At 41.8% G+C, this 19645-nt stretch overlaps 1 protein-coding gene across 1 annotated transcript in view; it reads left to right on the forward strand.

Annotated features, from left to right (window-relative positions):
- Positions 1-685: 685 nt before the first annotated feature.
- ociad2 (OCIA domain containing 2) overlaps positions 686-19645 on the forward strand; it is a 44339-nt gene continuing 25379 nt past the window's right edge. The window contains exons 1-2 of the mRNA XM_063042126.1: positions 686-803; positions 8587-8668. Coding sequence (XP_062898196.1) covers positions 750-803; positions 8587-8668 — 136 coding nt within the window. The 5' untranslated portion in view covers positions 686-749. The remainder of the gene's footprint in view (positions 804-8586; positions 8669-19645) is intronic.

The raw sequence follows: 19645 nt of genomic DNA on the forward strand, positions 1-19645 counted from the left end.
CAACAGGTTACACCATTTGACTTTAAGTAAGTAGTTTCTAGCCTATTCTCAAATTAATTTGGAGATTTATTACAGCTTAACAGTTGAGACACAAGAGACTGCAGCTGCTGGAAGTCTGGAGCAGCACATAAAAAAGCTGAAGCAGCTCAATAGGTCAGGCAACATCCATCGAGGGAACTGGAGAGTCACCATTCAAGGTTGAGACCCTTGATCAGGACTCGGTCTGGTCCCGAAATATCAACAGTCCATTTCCCTCTATAGATGCTGCCTGACTTGCAAAGTTCCTCCAGCTCTTTTGTGTGCTGCACTACTTTAGAACTACAAAATTTAAAAAGTTTAACTAAATTTTTAAAAATACATTTTTGAAATCAAATCAAATCATTCCCTTATTTGCTGAATCTTTCACTCAGAGTATGCCGTGATTAAAACACTGTTTACTTTTAATGAACTGGATATATATCCTGTCTGATTATTCAAAGATCTGTAATGACTCCTTCACTGAGAAAAATGTTTTGGACTGGATATCCCTCTGAAAGGTTTTTGATATATCAGCTGCTCTTCTCTCAGTAACTGAAACATCAGAAGTTCAGCAACATGATGATGAAGTTGCAGTGAAAGGACTGGTGATGTTATGGTGCGTATATAGGTGGAGCTATGTAGGAAGGACCTTACCAAAACAGGAAGTCATTAGTAAGGAAACTGCCGACATTAACTTTCAGTTGAGTGAACACTGTTTAAAGAGAACAACCATGTCAAGTGAAACTTCCCAACATCAAAATCAACAGCACCCGCCATGTAGAACAGTAAGTATGGAGAGTTTGTCTATTTCATAATTAAATAAAACAGCCTTTGAGAGATTTAAAGAAATAAAAGTTCATTCTGTTCTCTGCACAGCTGCTGCCTAAATCTGCTAACTATTTGCAACACACAGTGACATGCAAAAGTTTGGGCACCCTGGTCAAAATTTCTATTACTGTGAATAGCTAAGGGAGTAAAAGATGAACTGATTTCCAAAAGGCATAAAGTTAAAGATGACACATTTCTTTAATATTTTTAGCAAGATTACTTTTTTATTTCCATCCTTTACAGTTTCAAAATAACAAAAAAGGAAAAGGACCCAAAGCAAAAGTTCAGGCACCCTGCATGGTCAGTACTTAGTAACACCCGCTTTGGCAAGTATCGCAGCTTATAAACGCTTTCCGTAGCCAGCTAAGAGTCTTTCAATTTTAACTTTATCAGTCCACAGGACTTGTTTCCAAAATGCATCAGGCTTGTTTAGATGTTCCTTTGCAAACTTCTGACGCTGAATTTTGTGGTGAGGATGCAGAAGAGGTTTTCTTCTGATGACTCTTCCATGAAGGTCATATTTGTGTGTGTGTCGCTGCACAGTAGAACAGTGCACCACCACTCCAGAGTCTGCTAAATCTTCCTGAAAGTCTTTTGCAGTCAAATGCGGGTTTTGATTTGCCTTTCTAGCAATCCTACGAGCAGTTCTCTCGGAAAGTTTTTTTGGTCTTCTTGACCTCCACCATTCCTGTTAACTGCCATTTCTTAATTACATTATGAACTGAGGAAATGGCTACCTGAAAACACTTTGCTATCTTCTTATAGCCTTCTCCTGCTTTGTGGGCATCATTTATCTTAATTTTCAGAGTGCTAGGCAGCTGCTTAGAGGAGCCCATGACTGCTGATTGTTGGGACAAGGTTTGAGGAGTCGGGGTATTTATAAAGCTTTGAAATTTGCATCACTTAGCCTTTCCTAACGATGACTGTCAACAAGCTATAGCCCTAATAAGCTAATTAAGGTCTGAGACCTTAGTAAAAGTTATCTGAGAGCTCAAATCTCTCGGGGTGCCCAAACTTTTGCATGCTGCTCCTTTCCTTTTTTTTCCACTCTAAAATTGTACAAAACAAAAATAATACACTAATCTTGCATAAAATGTTGAAAAGAATGTTTCATCTTTAACTTTATGACTTTTAGAGATCAGTTCACCTTCTACTCACTTAACTATTCACAGTAACAGAAATTTTGACCGGGGTGCCCAAACTTTTGCATGCCACTGTACAATGATCATTGTCTACATTTGCAGATTATTTGTGCTTTGAAATGCTGAAGCTTCTAGTCAGAGTAGAATGTAACTCCATCAAATTCCCATTCCCAGTGTGCTTAACTAAAGAGAGTATGATTTTTATCAGGTGAACAAGACAGGGCAATACTTACATTCCTTGAACTATTTGTAGCACAGAGTAAATGTCCAGACCACACTGAATATGGTGCGAGTGCTGTAAAGTAAAGGTGAGGTAAAAGATCTGCTATGATCTTATGAATAGCTGGAGCAGGAGAAAAGGTCCAAATAACTGCCTTCCGTTTGTACTTTTTGTGTCGCTAAATCATTAGTCCTGAGATTTTAAAGTTCTAAATGCAGGATTCATGTCTTACAGCTCTGTGTTTGTCCTTTCAATACATCAGGAATGCAAGCGTTTGTGAAAAAAGTACATGATAATTGTGAACTCCTTATCCAAATAAAAATAAAATTAAAAAAAAAAAAAGAAAATACAAAGCGGCACAAAACCAAACAGGTTAAGCTAGCTGGAGCTGGAACTATGACTGAAGCAATATTGTGTTGTATATATGAACGAAAGAATATGATTAATATTGCTGATTAGACCCACCATCTATTCAACTTCAAAGTCCATGAGACTGGTGAACTTTAACCACAGACACTCCATTTTCATTTCCTTCAGCAGAATAAATATATTTTAATGAGGTATTTTCTTTTCATTGTTAATTGCTTTCCAGAAGAGATTTTATAAAGAAGAACATGAGTAAAGTATCATAAAGTGTTGCAATGAACAGGTGAACCCAAACGCAGGACACCGGCATGGAGATAGAATTAGGATGCAGATGAGGGCAGGAGCGTGACTGGAGCTGAACGGCAAACAGGAGGGTGAACAGAAAGGCAGGAGGCGGGCAGTACTTATCTTGACACGGAGCGTTGCTGGAGCTGAATGGCAAACAGGAGGATGAACAGAAAGGCAGGCAGCAGGCAGTACTTATCTTGACACGGAGCGTTGCTGGAGTTGAACGGCAAACAGGAGGAAAAGAAGGCAGCAGGCAATACTTATCTTGACACGGAGAGACAAGAGTTACACGGGAAAACCTCAGTACTGAAGCAAAACTTAGAATACACAATCCTAAGCGGCCAGGAACATGAATTACCACACTGGCTGAAACAACGATCTGGTAATGAGTGGATGCAAAGCCGGGGTTTTTAAGTTGCAGGTTCAGGTGACAATCAGGTGTCGCAATCAAGGAGCCTGGGAGAACACGGAGAAAAGGGAATTAGGAGAATATGAGGAATTTATGGTCAGGACTGTGACATAAAGAATGCGCCCCAAATGTCTCCCTCTCACCTTAAGTCTGTATTATCAAGTATTTTATATTTCCATCTTGGGTAAAAGATTTGGGACTGTCTACCCAATCTATTCTCTCATAACTTTATTATCTTCTCTCATATCTCCCCTCAGCCCCGATGATCTGGTTTGTACAACTTCTGACAGCTCATACCCTCTAATCCAGTCTCCATTCTGGTAAAGCTCTTCTGTATCTTTTTGAAAGCCTCGCATTCTTCCTGCAGTGGGGAAACCAGAATTACACACAATCTAGACTTGCACAAAATAAAAATATCCATTCTTGAATGGGTTGCAATAGGCGACTCAGATTTTTGGTAATATAAAGTGACAAATGCAGGAAATAGTCATGGGTCAGGCAACCTCTGTTGACGGTCTGGAATTTCTTGGCGATGCAAAACATCCTTGCTCAGTTTGCAGGTGCCTGAAGGGTACCTTACTGAAAAAAGTTGGTTCCAGTTTGACCAACAAGACCCTGCGCTGTCAGGGTCCGGTCCGTTGACTCCTTGTTTTAGTTAATTTCCTTTTCCCTGTGTTCCACTGGGCTCCCTGATTAGGGCACCTGATCCTTATTCGAACAGGTCAGCATAGAAACGCTGGCTTATATCTACTCGCTGCTGGTTCGTCACCTCAGCAGGGTGGCTATGCTCGTTCCGGGCTGCCAAGAATGAGTCGAGTTGAGAGCCTGCCAATTGCAGCTCCTGGGTCGGGTCAAGAGCCTGTCATCCACTGTTCCTCCTTCGAGTCAAGAGGCTGGTCCGTCACCGTAACCAGGGCAGCGATGAATGTTCCAAGCCATCAAGAATAAGGGGCTGTCTTCCGAGCCGCCAAGAATAAGGGACTATCTTCATGAGCTTTTCCGTGTCAAGATTCATATTGTCTGTTGTTTGTTTTTGTCATCTCGTGTCCAGCTGAGTGTTGCCAGCTGTTTTGCCACTGCTCCGAGCCGGGATGCAAGTGGTCTGTCGTTGCTTTGTTTTGTAGACTTTGGGTCCCAGTCCAAGTCAAGGCTACAAGTCCCAGTCCAAGTCCCAAGGCTCTGAGTCTGAGTCAAGTTCCAAGTTCTGAGTCCGAGTCAAGTCCTGGTTCCGAGTCCCAAGTCAAGTCCGGGTCCTGGTTCCAAGTTCCAAGTCAAGTCCAAATTCTGGTTCCGAGTCCCAAGTCAAGTCCAAGTCCTGGTTTTGAGTTCCTAGTCAAGTCCAAGTCTGTCTCCGTGCCTGTGTCCTGCACTTGGGTCCACCTTTAATCACTTACAGTTGCTCCGTGCAACATGCACAGAGCAATGCATGGTCTTCCGCCCATTAATGGCAAGATCCAATCATGCCTCAACTTAAATGAACTGCTGCAACTTCACACAATGTTCTGAAGTACTTCATTCATAATATTGTGTTTGATCATTTAACATTTTGCACATCAGCTGGAAGGAAGTGAAGGGTATGGTGAAAAAAAAGATGCAGAAAGATAATGTTTTTTAAAAAGACTATCAGGCATAGGAGCGGAATTATTCCATTCGGCCCATTGAGTCTGGTCTGCCATTCCATCAGAGCTGACTTATTACTCTTCTCAACCCTTTTCTCCAGCCTTCTTCTTGTAACCTTTGATGCCCTAACCAATCAAAAATCTATCAATCTCTGCTCTAAATATACCCAATGACTTGGCCTCCACAGCCAGCTGTGGCAATGAATTCCACAGATTTACAGTATTACCCTCTGACTAAAGAAATTCCTTCTCATCTCTGTTTTGAATGGACATCCTTCCACTCTGAGGCTGTGTCCTCTGGTCCTAGACCACCTTACTTTCAGAAATATCCTCTCCACATCCACTCTCTCTAGGCCTTTCAATATTTGATAGGTTTCAATAAGAACGCTTTTATTCTTCTAAACTCCAGCAAGTACACGCCTAAACCACTCCTCATATGTTAAAACTTTTGATCCCAGTATCATTCTTGTGAATCTCCTCTGGACCCTTTCCAATGCCAGCATGTCTTTTCTTAGATAAGGAGCCCAAAGTTTCTCGCAATACTCCAAGAGCAGTCTAACCAATACATTACAAAACCTCAGCAATACATCCTTGCTTTTATATCCTAGTCCTCTCAAAATGAATCATCCACAAACTTGGCCGCAAAGCCATCAGTTCCATCATCCAACTCACTGATATATAATGTGAAAAGAAACAGTCTCGGCACTGACCTCTGCGGAACACCACTCGTCACAGGCAGCCGACTAGAAAAAAGGCTTCCTGTATTCCCACTCTTTGATTCCTGCCAGTCAGCCAATCTTCTGTCGATGATAGTATCTATTCTGTAATACCATGGGCTCTGATCGTGTTAAGCAGCCTCATGAGCAACACCTTTGTCAAAGACCTTCTGAAAATCCAAATAAGCAACATCCACTGCCTCTCTTTTGTCTACCCTGCTTTTCATTTCCTCAAAGAATTCTGATAGCTTTGTCAGGGAAGATTTCACCCCAAGGAAACCATGCTGACCTTGACCTACTCTATCATGTGCCTCCAAGTACTCTGAGACTTCATTATTAATAATGGACTCTAACCTGGTCCAGATAGTTTACCTACCTTCAGACTTTTCAGCTTCCCAAACACCTTCTCCTTAGTAATAGCAACTACACTCACTTCTGCCCTGACACTCTAGAATTTCTGGCATACTTCCCTTGTCAGCTGTAGTTGCATCAGCCTTCCTTTAGAATACTTCTTCTTTAGGATGTATTTTTCCTGTGCCTTCTGAATTTCAGCCACTTCTGTTTTACTGTTAGCCTTGCTAGTGACCCCTTCCAATCAACTTTGGTCAGCTCCTTTCTCATGCCTCTGGAATTCCCTTTACTCTACTGTAACTCTGAAATATATTTGCAAGCTACTGCCTGATCTTCTTAATATTTCTGGCATCTTATGACTTAATTTAATGAGGCTATCAGGCAAAAACTTGGAAGCATAAATTAGGAACAGATGTTCTCAGGGAAAGGTATGGAAGAAATGTGGCAAATGTTCAGGGGATATTTGCGTGGAGTTCTGTATAGGTACATTCCAGTGAGACAGGGAAAAGATGGTAGGGTACGGGAACCGTGGTGTACAAAGGCTGTTGTAAATCTAGTCAAGAAAAAAAGAAGAGCTTATGAAAGGTTCAAAAAATTAGGTATTGATAGAGACCTAGAAGATTATAAGGCTAGCAGGAAGGAGCTTAAGAAGGAAATTAGGAGAGCCAGAAAGGGCCATGAGAAGGCCTTGGCGGACAGGATTAAGGAAAACCCCAAGGCATTCTACAAGTATGTGAAGACCAGAAGGATAAGACGTGAGAGAATAGGACCAATCAAGTGTGACCGTGGGAAAGTGTGTATGGAACCGGAGGAAATAGCAGAGGTACTTAATGAATACTTTACTTCAGTATTCACTATGGAAAAGGATCTTGGCAATTGTAGTGATGACTTACAGCAGACTGAAAAGCTTGAGCATGTAGATATTAAGAAATAGGATGTGCTGGAGCATTTGGAAAGCATCAAGTTAGATAAGTCGCCAGGACCGGAGGAGATGTAACCCAGGCTACTGTGGGAGACGAGGGAGGAGATTGCTGAGCCTCTGGCGATGATCTTTGCATTATCAAAGGGGAAGGGAGAGGTTCCAGAGGATTGGAGGGTTGCAGATGTTGTTCCATTATTCAAGAAAGGGAGTAGAGATAGCCCAGGAAATTATAGACCAGTGAGTCTTACTTCAGTGGTTGGTAAGTTGATGGAGAAGATCCTGAGAGTCAGGACTTATGAACATTTGGAGAGGCATAATATAATTAGGAATAGTCAGCATGGCTTTGTCAAAGGCACGTCATGCCTTTCGAGCCTGACTGAATTTTTTGAGGATGTGGCTAAACATATTGATGAAGGTAGAGCAGTAGATGTAATGTATATGGATTTCAGCAAGGCATTTGACAAGGTGCCCCATGCGAGGCTTATTGAGAAAGTGAGGAGGCATGGGATCCAAGGGGACATTGCTTTGTGGATCCAGAACTGGCTTGCCCACAGAAGGCAAAGAGTGGTTGTAGACGGGTCATATTCTGCATGGAGTTGGTGACCAGTGGTGTGCCTCAGGGATCTGTTCTGGGACCCACACTCTTCGTGATTTTATAAGTGACCTGGATGAGCAAGTGGAGGGATGGGTTAGTAAATTTGCTGATGACACAAAGGTTGGAGGTGTTGTGGAGGGCTGTCAGAGGTTACAGTGCGACATTGATAGGATGCAAAACTGGGCTGAGAAGTGGCAGATGGAGTTCAACCCGGATAAGTGTGAAGTGGTTCATTTTGGTAGGTCAAATATGATGACAGAATATAGTATTAATGGGAAGACTCTTGGCAGTGTGAAGGATCAGAGGGATCTTGGAGTCTGAGTCCATAGGACACTCAAAGTTGCTGCACAGGTTGACTCTGTGCTTACGAAAGCATATGGTGCATTGGCCTTCATCAATCATAGGATTGAGTTTCAGAGCCAAGAGGTAATGTTGCAGCTAAATTGGACCCTGGTCAGACCCCACTTGGAGTACTGTGCTCAGTTCTGGTCACCTCACTAGAGGAAGGATGTGGAAACCATAGAAAGGGTGCAGAGGAGATTTACAAGGTGTTGCATGGATTGGGGAGCATGTCTTATGAGAATAGGTTGGGTGAACTCGGCCTTTTTTCCTTGGAGTGACGGAGGACGAGAGGTGACCTGATAGAGGTGTACAAGATGATGAGAGGCATTGATCGTGTGGATAGTCAGAGGCTTTTTCCCAGGGCTGAAATGGCTAGCACGAGAGGGCACATTTTTAAGTTGCTTGGAAGTAATTTAACCAATTTCCCCCCGGATCAATAAAGTATGACTATGACTAGGTATAGAGGAGATGTCAGGGGTAGGTTTTTTACGCAGAGGGTGGTGAGTGCGTGGAATGGGCTGCCGGCAATGGTGGTGGAGGCAGATACCATAGGGTCTTTTAAGAGACTCCTGGATAGGTACATAGAGCTTAGCAAAAAAAGAGGGCTGTGGGCAACCCTAGGTAATTTCTAAGGTAAGGACATGTTTGGCACAGCTTTGTGGGCTAAAGGGCCTGTATTGTGCTGTAGGTTTCCTATGTTTTCTATGTCTATGTTCTAATTTCAAATTCCTGCACTAACAATATTTTACTTTCCATCTGTTTATATACAGGATGGGTGTGCCAGGAATTTTGGTGATCAGAAAATTGCAAACATTATAATGGAATGCAAAAAAGAGAGTTTCTGGTTCAGAGGCAAGTTCTGAGTTGTTTATATTCTGAAGGGTTATCTCACTTTAATGTTATTTTTAGTTGTCTCATTTTGTACATCAAACCCACTATGTTTGCATGAATAACCATTAGGCTGTATATTGCTAGCTGTAATTATTATGTGGTTCTCACATGGCTGCATTGTTGAAGCTGGTCCTTTTAGATTTTATTTTCTTAACTTTGCAACTGACATATCAACATAATTCCTGAATAACAATCATGAACATTTGTTTACGTTTTTTTTCCCTGTAGAAGTTTGTTACAGGAATCACCTCTTGTAATAATGATCAGGGATGCATAGAGATAATCTGAAATTACCAACAAGTACTCTTATTGTCTCAACGCAAGAGCACGTGGACTTACACAACCAAATACTGTACCTGTGTGCACACCTACTACGTTTTCCTGAACTTCCATGAACAGGTAGAAAAGATAACACCAGTTAAAAGGAATCTTTGCTGCCGAACATGTGTTCCTCGTAGTCCCATTTCAAATCTCCACATCCGTGGGGCACCTCACATCCACAATGGTGAATCTCTTGCACAGTCATCACTGCCAGCACACTTAAAGTGTCTGCTTTTATATTCATTCCTTACCAATTCAAATGTTGCATTCCAGTACCACTGGCTATAGGTCTTGTGTCTGACCTTTAACACTATTTCATTGGCTCTGCTCCAAACCAGCTTCCGTTTTTTGCCCTCTTCCCAGCAATTGACAATCACTAATTTATGGCTCTTGATTCTCATTCAGCAACCAGCTTGAATCATGCAGGAGAGCTACTGAACGTAACAGTCACAGTCCTGCATGTAATATTTGTGAGGTGTTCTTTGATATAATAGCTTCTTATTTGGAAATTATCTCCAGTTCAGCAGATTACCTGGAATATCATTATGTCTACTTTAAAACACTGACCAAGCCAAGCAACTTCATCTCACAAATGGAGAACAGAGTCTCTTCATAAAATGGCTGTCTCCATACCTTTGACCTCATGGCAAAAACAATTAGTTTGTCTATTTCCACTGTCTTTGATTCATTTGAATCCACTAATATGTAGACTGTAGTTCTTTCTAGCCAACATCTCACTTCTCTTGATGCAAAGGTACTTATCTTAGGATCATCATCCTCCTCGATTCTGTTAACCACTCATGAACCTCCAGCAGGTTTGTGATGCTTACATTATAGAAAGATAAAGGTACCATTTTCTCTCTCTCTCTCGCTCTTGATCTCGCTCTCTCTCTTCCTCCCCAAGTGTTCCAAGATATCCCAGGAACACAATGGTACCTTGATAACATCATCGTAACTGGCAAGAATGATAAAGAGCACCTCCAGAATCTCGGTACAGTGCTGACCAGGCTGAGTGAATATGGTCTGCATGCAAAGAGAGAGAAATGTGAGTTTTTCAAGAATGAAAGCTGATATTGTGGACATGTCAGTAGCAAGCATGGCTTACATAAGTTGCAAGAGGAGACTGAAGCAGTGCTACAGGCACCCAAACTGGAAAATTTGTCACAACTTGGATCATACTTGGGTCTTGTAAACTACTACCACCGGTTTCTCCCAAACACCACTACAGTGAGGCATGCACTGTTACAGACGGGAGCAAAGTGGGAATGGCTAGAAAGAGGTGAAAAAGCATTCAAAGGAAACAAAGAGATTAATAACGTCAGATGAACTGCTCACCGATTATGACCCAGCTCTGCCCATCAGACTAGTGTGCGATGGATCCTCTTATCGCATTGGAGCCATTTTGTCACATGTAATGAAAGATGGATCTGAATGCCCGATTGTGTTTGCTTCAAGATCACCGATGAACACAAAACAAAATTACACACGGATCAACTGAGAGACCCTTAGTCTAGTATGGGAAATAAAGAAGTTTCACCACTATCTTTACGGATAAAGGTTTACACTGGTGACAGATCACCAGCTCCTTGTGTCCATTTTCAATCCCAGGAAGGGAATTCCGGTGATGTCTGCTACCCGGTTACAATGTTGGGTGCTTTTCCTAGAAACCCACTCTTATGACAGAAAGCTCAAGGATACCAAACAACACAGCAACGCTGATGGTTTGTCATGTCTTCCATTGTTGGCAACTGAAGAAGAAAAGTTTTCATACTGTGACCCAGCAGAAGTATTCCACACCGCATTGGAGGACCAGTTGCTGGTAACAAATTCTGAAATACAAGGGAAAACAAGGAATGATCAGACATTGTCAAAACTCTACAAAATCACCATGCATGAATGGCCAGCTCACGGTAACCCTCAGCAAGACAAGATCAACTGTCAGTATGTCAAAGAATGCTGATGTGTGGTCTTGTGTTGTGGTTCCCTCTAAACTGCGCACTGGAGTGTTAGAGAATCTGTGTGAAGGACACCTGGATACAGTCAAGATGAAGAGTCTCACCCGGAGCAGTGGGTGGTGGTGTGCTTTTATTTAATCGATATGTAGTTGAGTACAGACACAACAAAACTATCCTCACCCATGGATGTATTTGAACTTTGATTCCTAATTCCAAAACTTATCCCAGGAGTCTGAGTCACTCACTGTTTCATTTGCTTTATCAGCATGTCTTAGTAACTTCTGTATGGTCAGTCCATTGATGGATTGCCTCCTTTGCCTCCTTCACTACTCGTGTCCAGTCGGCAGTCAAATGAGGAATCAGCGGTAATTCAGTAACAACAGAGTCCCACGAATATAGATCCATATCAGTGCATTGGATTAAAAGGTTCTCCTTCGTTACTGCACTTACTTTGGGCTGAGACAAAGTTTGTTCTCCAAAAATCAAATCTAAAGTCACACTCCCAACTGCAACATTACAACTATCCAAAGGACAGTATTTCTTTCCCTTGACATAACTCATTGTTGTTGTTGCTATATAATATGTCTGTCCCATCATTGCATATTGTGAGAAAAGAGTCATTATTTACAAGCAGAATAGACAATGGACAATTCTCATAAGTACTGAAACCACAATTCAGAAGTTTCTGTCATATTAACTCTTCTGAACAAGCCCAGTGGTCTTCCCTTTGATGACATCTTGATAAACCTATCCCTTTCCCACTACCATTTGCAACAATAGCATGTGTTACTTAAGAATATCCAAGTCTTCTCATAATATTTGCCCACATTGTGAACTCTTCAAAGAGTAGGTTAAATTATTTCAATCTTGAGGAATATGAAATAGTGCACTGACATAAAACCTTCCTTTACCATAATAACAGTTACCTTGTACTCTGTTGGTTAGCGTCACCTTCTACTTGGAACAGGTGTTCCAACCCCAAATCTTCCAAATCAGGATTACCATGCACATCGATTGTCAAATCTCCACAATTGGGACCATCATGTATATCAATTGTTATGTGCCAATGGTGATAATATTCCTGTTTCTCCCCCATCAATTTCAACTAGGTGTGTGGTACCATCCACTTTATCTGGAGAAATCAGTTCCCTGTATACTGATGGACTAGCTTTGCCTATAGTTTTGTAGGGCCCTGCAAACCTTGGATTTAAAAATGAGGTGGGTTAGTGTATTCTAATCATCACTTTGTCCTGGACTTAATTCTATGAGACTGACTTTTGAGTCGAAGTAGGCTTTACTCTGTTGCCTTTTCTTTCCTTGTTGCTGTTATGGCTGCCACATAATTGGCCTCTTTCACTGTCTCTACCAAATATTGTATCCACTTTTCTGACACAATTCCATCTATTTCAGGTTCTGACAAGTCTAATCCTCACAACTCTTCCAACCCTCTCATATCCCTACCAGTCATGAATTTATATGGGGTGTAACCCTCCAATGATGCCACTGTATTCCTTATTATCATCAGTACATAAGACAAACCTACTTGCCATACTGTTCCCCGTTAATGCCAATTATATTTTAATGTTCAATTCATCCTTTCCACAATTTCTCTAGACAGTGGTCTATAGGGTGTATGAAATCTCTGCTTGATCCTTAAAAGTGCCATGATATCTTGCATCATATGGGCTGTAAAATGCGTGCCTTCATCTGATCTATATTCTGAGGTAATCCCCAGTGAGTGAAGACCCTTTCCAATAAGATTTTTGCAGTCAGTTTGGTTGAGTTTGTCTTAGTCAGGAAAGCTTCCACCCACTTGGTGAAAGTATCTACCAAAATAGATTTGTGTCTACTTGGGTAGCAAAAATCCAACATAACCTATCTGCAAATTAGTTCAAGGCCCTTCCACTGATCTGGTATGTCGGGGGCTCCTTTCCTTAATTTCTTTTTATTTCTTTTTTTTTTAGTGCTTAAGGAAGTAGCCCAAGAAATAGTGGATGCATTAGTGATAATTTTTCAAAACTCGTTAGATTCTGGACTAGTTCCTGAGGATTGGAGGGTGGCTAATGTAACCCCACTTTTTTAAAAAAAAAGGAGGGAGAGAGAAACCGGGGAATTATAGACTGGTTAGCCTAACGTCGGTGGTGGGGAAACTGCTGGAGTCAGTTATCAAAGATGTGATAACAGCACATTTGGAATGCGGTGAAATCATCGGACAAAGTCAGCATGGATTTGTGAAAGGAAAATCATGTCTGACGAATCTCATAGAATTTTTTGAGGATGTAACTAGTAGAGTGGATAGGGGAGAACCAGTGGATGTGGTATATTTGGATTTTCAAAAGGCTTTTGACAAGGTCCCACACAGGAGATTAGTGTGCAAACTTAAAGCACACGGTATTAGGGGTAAGGTATTGATGTGGATAGAGAATTGGTTAGCAGACAGGAAGCAAAGAGTGGGAAGACATGGGACCTTTTCAGAATGGCAGGCAGTGACTAGTGGGGTACCGCAAGGCTCAGTGCTGGGACCCCAGTTGTTTACAATATATATTAATGACTTGGATGAGGGAATTAAATGCAGCATCTCCAAGTTTGCGGATGATACGAAGCTGGGCGGCAGTGTTAGCTGTGAGGAGGATGATAAGAGGATGCAGGGTGACTTGGATAGGTTGGGTGAGTGGGCAAATTCATGGCAGATGCAATTTAATGTGGATAAATGTGAAGTTATCCACTTTGGTGGCAAAAATAGGAAAAGAGATTATTATCTGAACGGTGGCCGATTAGGAAAAGGGAGGTGCAACGAGACCTGGGTGTCATTATACACCAGTCATTGAAAGTGGGCATGCAGGTACAGCAGGCGGTGAAAAAGGCGAATGGTATGCTGGCATTTATAGCAAGAGGATTCGAGTACAGGAGCAGGGAGGTACTACTGCAGTTGTACAAGGCCTTGGTGAGACCACACCTGGAGTATTGTGTGCAGTTTTGGTCCCCTAATCTGAGGAAAGACATCCTTGCCATAGAGGGAGTACAAAGAAGGTTCACCAGATTGATTCCTGGCATGGCAGGACTTTCATATGAAGAAAGACTGGATGAACTGGGCTTGTACTCGTTGGAATTTAGAAGATTGAGGGGGGATCTGATTGAAACGTATAAAATTCTAAAGGGATTGGACAGGCTAGATGCAGGAAGATTGTTCCCGACGTTGGGGAAGTCCAGAACAAGGGGTCACAGTCTGAGGATAAAGGGGAAGCCTTTTAGGACTGAGATTAGGAAAAACTTCTTCACACAGAGAGTGGTGAATCTGTGGAATTCTCTGTCACAGGAAAGAGTTGAGGCCAGTTCATTGGCTATATTTAAGAGGGAGTTAGATATGGCCCTTGTGGCTACGGGGATCAGGGGGTATGGAAGGAAGGCTGGTGCAGGGTTCTGAGTTGGATGATCAGCCATGATCATAATAAATGGCGATGCAGGCTTGAAGAGCCGAATGGCCTACTCCTGCACCTATTTTCTATGTTTCTATGTTTCTATGTTTCTCCATCTTTCTTCTGCTCCTCAGTTAAATCCATAACTTTAACCTGTTGCTCCTTCTGCCTTGCCCTCTCACCAATCTGCAGCTGCCATTCCTACCCATTTAAAACACTTTGCTTCGCTAATTCATCAGCCTTTTTATTCCCCTCAGGGGATAATTTAAACTGAGTTTTCACCTTTATGATTCCATATTCTTTCCCCGTTGCTTCTTCAAACATACACTATAACAGAGCAGCCTATCAGAGGGGCTTTTTGTCAGTTGAAACAAACCCTCTTGCTTTTCACAGAAACAAATGGTTATTACAACATACATACTATCAGAATGTATGACTGATCCCAGGCAGAAAACATTCACACCCAGCTTTCCTCTCACCTGTCTCTACTGATGAGGAGCTATCTACAAACATTTTAAAGTGACGTTTTTCCTTTTGTTTGTGTCTTTGTTCTTGGTTTTGCTTTCTAATCTCCTTCAACCAACCCTTATTATTTTGATCCAAGTGGTCCCTTGGGATTATTTGCTATCATATCTTGACACCCATGCGGTTCTCCAGTACAATAAAGATTATTTGCAAGGAAGGTAGAAACTTTAATACCCTTTACAGCTGCACCTCAAGTCTGCAGTGCTAAAGCTGACTGACCAAGACCATTTTAATTCAAACATCCAGCAGTGGCTAGATAAATGCTGAAATGTAGTTTGGACTACTCCAATATTTAAAATGAATTTCCATTTACACTTTACATAACAAAACACTGGTTGCTTCAAAACTATTTTCCAAAGGATCTTAAACTGAAAATCAATATGTCAAAAGACTTGTGTAACATCTTTTATATTCTGTAAAAGAAAGCAATTTTGTCAGTAAAAGCAACTTCTAGCATTGCTCCCTAAATGTTCCAATCTTCCCAAAATATTAAATTCAAATTTCAAATTTAATTGTCCACCAAAAAGCAGTTTTCCTGAAGGCCCATTTCCCTTGGAAATGTGGCCATCTCATATCTAGAGTACAGTTGCACAAATGTCATTCTTAACCCAGATTACACTTGGCCTGTGTGAAATCTGAGTTTCTCTAAATTCAATTCCATGGAAAACAAATAAAGAAACAAAAGCCAAAAGCACAGACAGGATGAACAAAAATCCATGCTTGCACAATTCTTCCTTTAGAACCTTCTGCAAGTAACTGCAAAATTTAAAATAAACAGTTAATTACCACCATGAAAAGTGTTCAATCGTGCCTTTGGTAGCACAGACTCCTTTTGGTTTTATGTCGGCAGGGGTTCCTCAGGTAGAATCTCCTCATTATGAACATATCTGGTCACCTTATCTACTAAATCATGCCAATCCATATCTCCATGTTCATACTCCTCCCTCTTTCAGATCCAAAAGCACAAATTATTCCTCTTTGTGCAGCAAGTTGGTCCTGCAGTTTTTGTATCTGCGTTAAACACTATGTTTTATTACTAGAGTTACATTTCTTCTCATGTACTGATTTATGTATCTCATTCATAGCTGCTTTTAAATCACTGCATTATTTCTTTAATTCCTCCAACTTGTTCTTTGCTAAATTGGTTTCTTCCTTCTGTTTACATCTTTCTTTAACCATTTCCTCACACTTCAGCTGAAATCAGTTCATATGCACCAAATCCATACTTCTCAGTCCCTGCAAATTAATAACTTTTTTTTCAGGGTTTTCTACCTCCTTTCGGAGTCTTTTGTTTTGGTAATAGAGTCATAGAGAAGTACAGCCCAGAATGAGGCCCATCGGCCTATCTAGTCCATGCTGAAAAACCATTTATACTGCCTACACCCAACGACCTGCACTGGGACCATAGCCCTCCAATCCCTACTATCGATGTACCTATCTAAATTTCTCTTAAGTGATGAAATTAAGCTCACATGCACTGCTTCTTCTGGCAGCTCATTCCACACTCTCTTGACCTTCTGAGTGAAGAAGGTTCCCCTCATGTTCTCCTTAAACTTCTCACCTTTCACTCTTAAGGCATGATTATAGTCCCACCCAACCTTAGTGGAAAAAGCCTGCTTGCATTTACCCTATCTATACCCCTCATAATTTTGCTTACCTCTATCAAATTTTCTCTTAATCTTCTATGTTCTAAAGAATACAATCCTAACCTATTGAATTTTTCTTTATAACTCAGGTCCTCCAGACCTGGCAACATCCTTGCAAATTTTCTCTGTACTCCTTCAACCTTGTTTACATCATTACTGTAGGTAGGTGACCAAAACTGCACACAATACTCCAATTTAGACCTCTCCAATGTCTTATACAACTTCAGCATAACATCTCATTTTCTGTACTCGATACTTTGATTTATAAAGGCCAATGTGCCAAAAGCTTTCTTTTCAACCCTATCTACCTGTGATGCCACTTTCCACAAATTATGAACCTGTACTCCCAGTACCCTTTGTTCTACCACACGCCACAGTGCCCTATCGTTCACTGTGTAAGACCTACTCTGGTTGGCCCTACTGAATTGCAAAACCTTGCACTTGTCTGCATTAAGTTCCATCTGCCATTTTTCAGCCCATTTTTCCAGCTGATGTGGATCCCTCTGCAAGCCATGATTGTCTTCCTCACTGTCCACTACACCCCCAGTCTTGGTGTCATCCACAAATTTGCTCATCCAGTTAACCACATCATACAGATCATTGATATAGATGACAAACATCAAAAGATCCAGCACCAATCCCTGAGGCACACCGCTAGTTACAGGTCTCCAGTCAGAGAGGCAACTATCTATGCGCACTCTGACTTCCCCCATAAAGTCATCAAGTTGGTGTCGACTCATGGCGACCCCATGGATAATGTAATTGTCCATACAATTTTCATGGCAAGATACAGAAGTAGATTGCCAGGCCTTTCTTCCGTGCAGACAATGCTGCTGCCCAGGTTGGAACCCAGCTGGATTCGAACTCAGGACCCTCTACCTTGATGTCCAGTGCTGATGCCACTACACCACTGGCCGGCCCAATTTTTTTTTAGATTATGAGAACACTCAGTTGTCTTTTATTGTCATTTAGATATGCATACATGCATTAAGAAATGATACAATGTTTCTCCAGGGTGATATCATACAAAACAGGACAAGCCAAAGACTAATACTGACAGAACCACATAATTATAATATATAGTTACAGCAGTGCAAAGCAATACCATAATTTGATCAAGAACAAACAATGGGCACTGTAAAAAAAAGTCTCAAAGTCCCCAAGTCGATCGACTCCCGAGTCCCCGATAGCAGGTGGCAGAAGTGAGAAACTCCCTGCCATAAACCTCCAGGCACCGTCAACTTGCCGATGCCTTGGAAGCAGCTGACCACGGCCGACACTGAGTCCGTCCATCCGAAACTTTCGAGCCTCCGACCAGCCCCTCTGATACATCCTCCCAAGTGCCATCCTCTGCCGAGCGCCTTTGACCTCGCCCCAGCCGCTGAAACAAGCAAAGCCGAGGATTCGGGGCCTTCAGCTCCGGAGATTCCGGTTACCACACAGTAGCAGCGGCAGCGAAGTGGGCATTTCAGAAGTTTCTCCAGATGTTCCTCCATAGTCTCACGTCCATCTCCATTACTACCTCATCCTGAATGTGAGCGATTGAACCTTCTTGAATAGCGTCCCATGTGTACATGGTCAAATACCTTACTAAAGTCCATGTAGACAACATCCACTGCCTTGCCTTCATCCACTTTTCTGCTAACTTCATTGAAAAACTCTGTAAGATTGGTTAGGCATGACTGCCACACATGAAGCCATGCTGGCTATCCTGATCAGTCCATTTCTATACAAATACTTATGTATCCGGTCCCCTTAGAATACCCTCCAATAACTTTCCCACAACTGATGTCAGACTCACTGGCCTATAATTTCCTGGATTCTGTTTACAGCCTTTTTTAAACAGTGGAACAACATTGGGTATCATCCAACCCTCTGGTGTCTCTCCTTTCACTAAGGATGGCTAAAGTATCTATGCTAGGGCCCTGGCAATTTCTGCACTTGTCTCCTGTAGGGTCCAAGGGAACACCTTGTCAGGCCATGGAGATTGTTTCACCCTGATTTGCCTCAGGGTAGCAAACATCTACTCCTCTGTATGCTATACAGGGTCCATGAAGTTAATACCACTTTGCTTCATTTCTATAGACTCTGTGTGAGTCTCCCAACTAAATACAGAAGCAAGGAATGTACTTAAGATCTCCCCCGTACGGATTATCATTTTGGTCTTCTGGAGGATCGATTTTGTCCCTAGCAATCCTTTTGCTCTTAACAAACTGTAGATTCCTTCAGGATTCTCCTTCACCTTGTCTGCTAGAGCAACTTCAAACCTGCTTTTAACCTTGCTGATTTCTTTCTCAAGTGTTCTAATCTATCTTTCCTGCTCAACTTTCATTTCTCGCCAATATTCCGGTACTTCTTGCTGTAACCTATATAACTCAGCTTCTGCTTTTTGCCGGCATTCCTGCTTTACTTGTTGTAACTATCTCATTCGGCATCAGCTTTTTGCTGATATCCATTAAATCCTCAGTGAGGCATGGCACTGCTACTGGTTTCAGTAGATGCTTAAATTCCTTGTCTGACAAATTCCCTTCGGCAATTCTAAAAAGAGCTTTTCCACCTTCACTGCTGGTGTTTCTAGCATACTCCCAATATTGTGGTCATTTCCCCAATATGTACTTCTGAAGGAGTGCCTTCCAATCAAAACAGTCCAAAGTTTTTTGGATATAGAATGCCCGGAATTCTTTATCTTCGGTCTGTACGAACTACCCAGCCCCAGATCTCTCTGTTTCTCACCTACCTGGTCTGGCTTGAGTCTCCTTCTTACAAAACAGGAGATTTAACCTCGAGCCCACAACAGGGAAGCTAATTCTGTTTAAAGAACTGCCCCTTGATATAGTGATCAGGGAGGCACAGAGAGAATCTGTAATTACCAACAAGTACCCTTATTGTCTCAATGGAAGAACAGGTGAAATTACTCTACCAAATACCTGTGTGCAGACCTACTATGTTTTCCTGAACTTCCATTAACAGAAAAGAGAAAAGGTAACGCCAGTTAAAAGAGATCTTTACTACTGACCATGTGTTCCTCGTAGTCCCATTTCAAATCTCCACATGCCTAGGGCACCTCACATCCAT

This window comes from Mobula hypostoma, chromosome 3, assembly GCF_963921235.1.
Source record: "Mobula hypostoma chromosome 3, sMobHyp1.1, whole genome shotgun sequence".
Lineage (NCBI taxonomy): Eukaryota > Metazoa > Chordata > Chondrichthyes > Myliobatiformes > Myliobatidae > Mobula > Mobula hypostoma.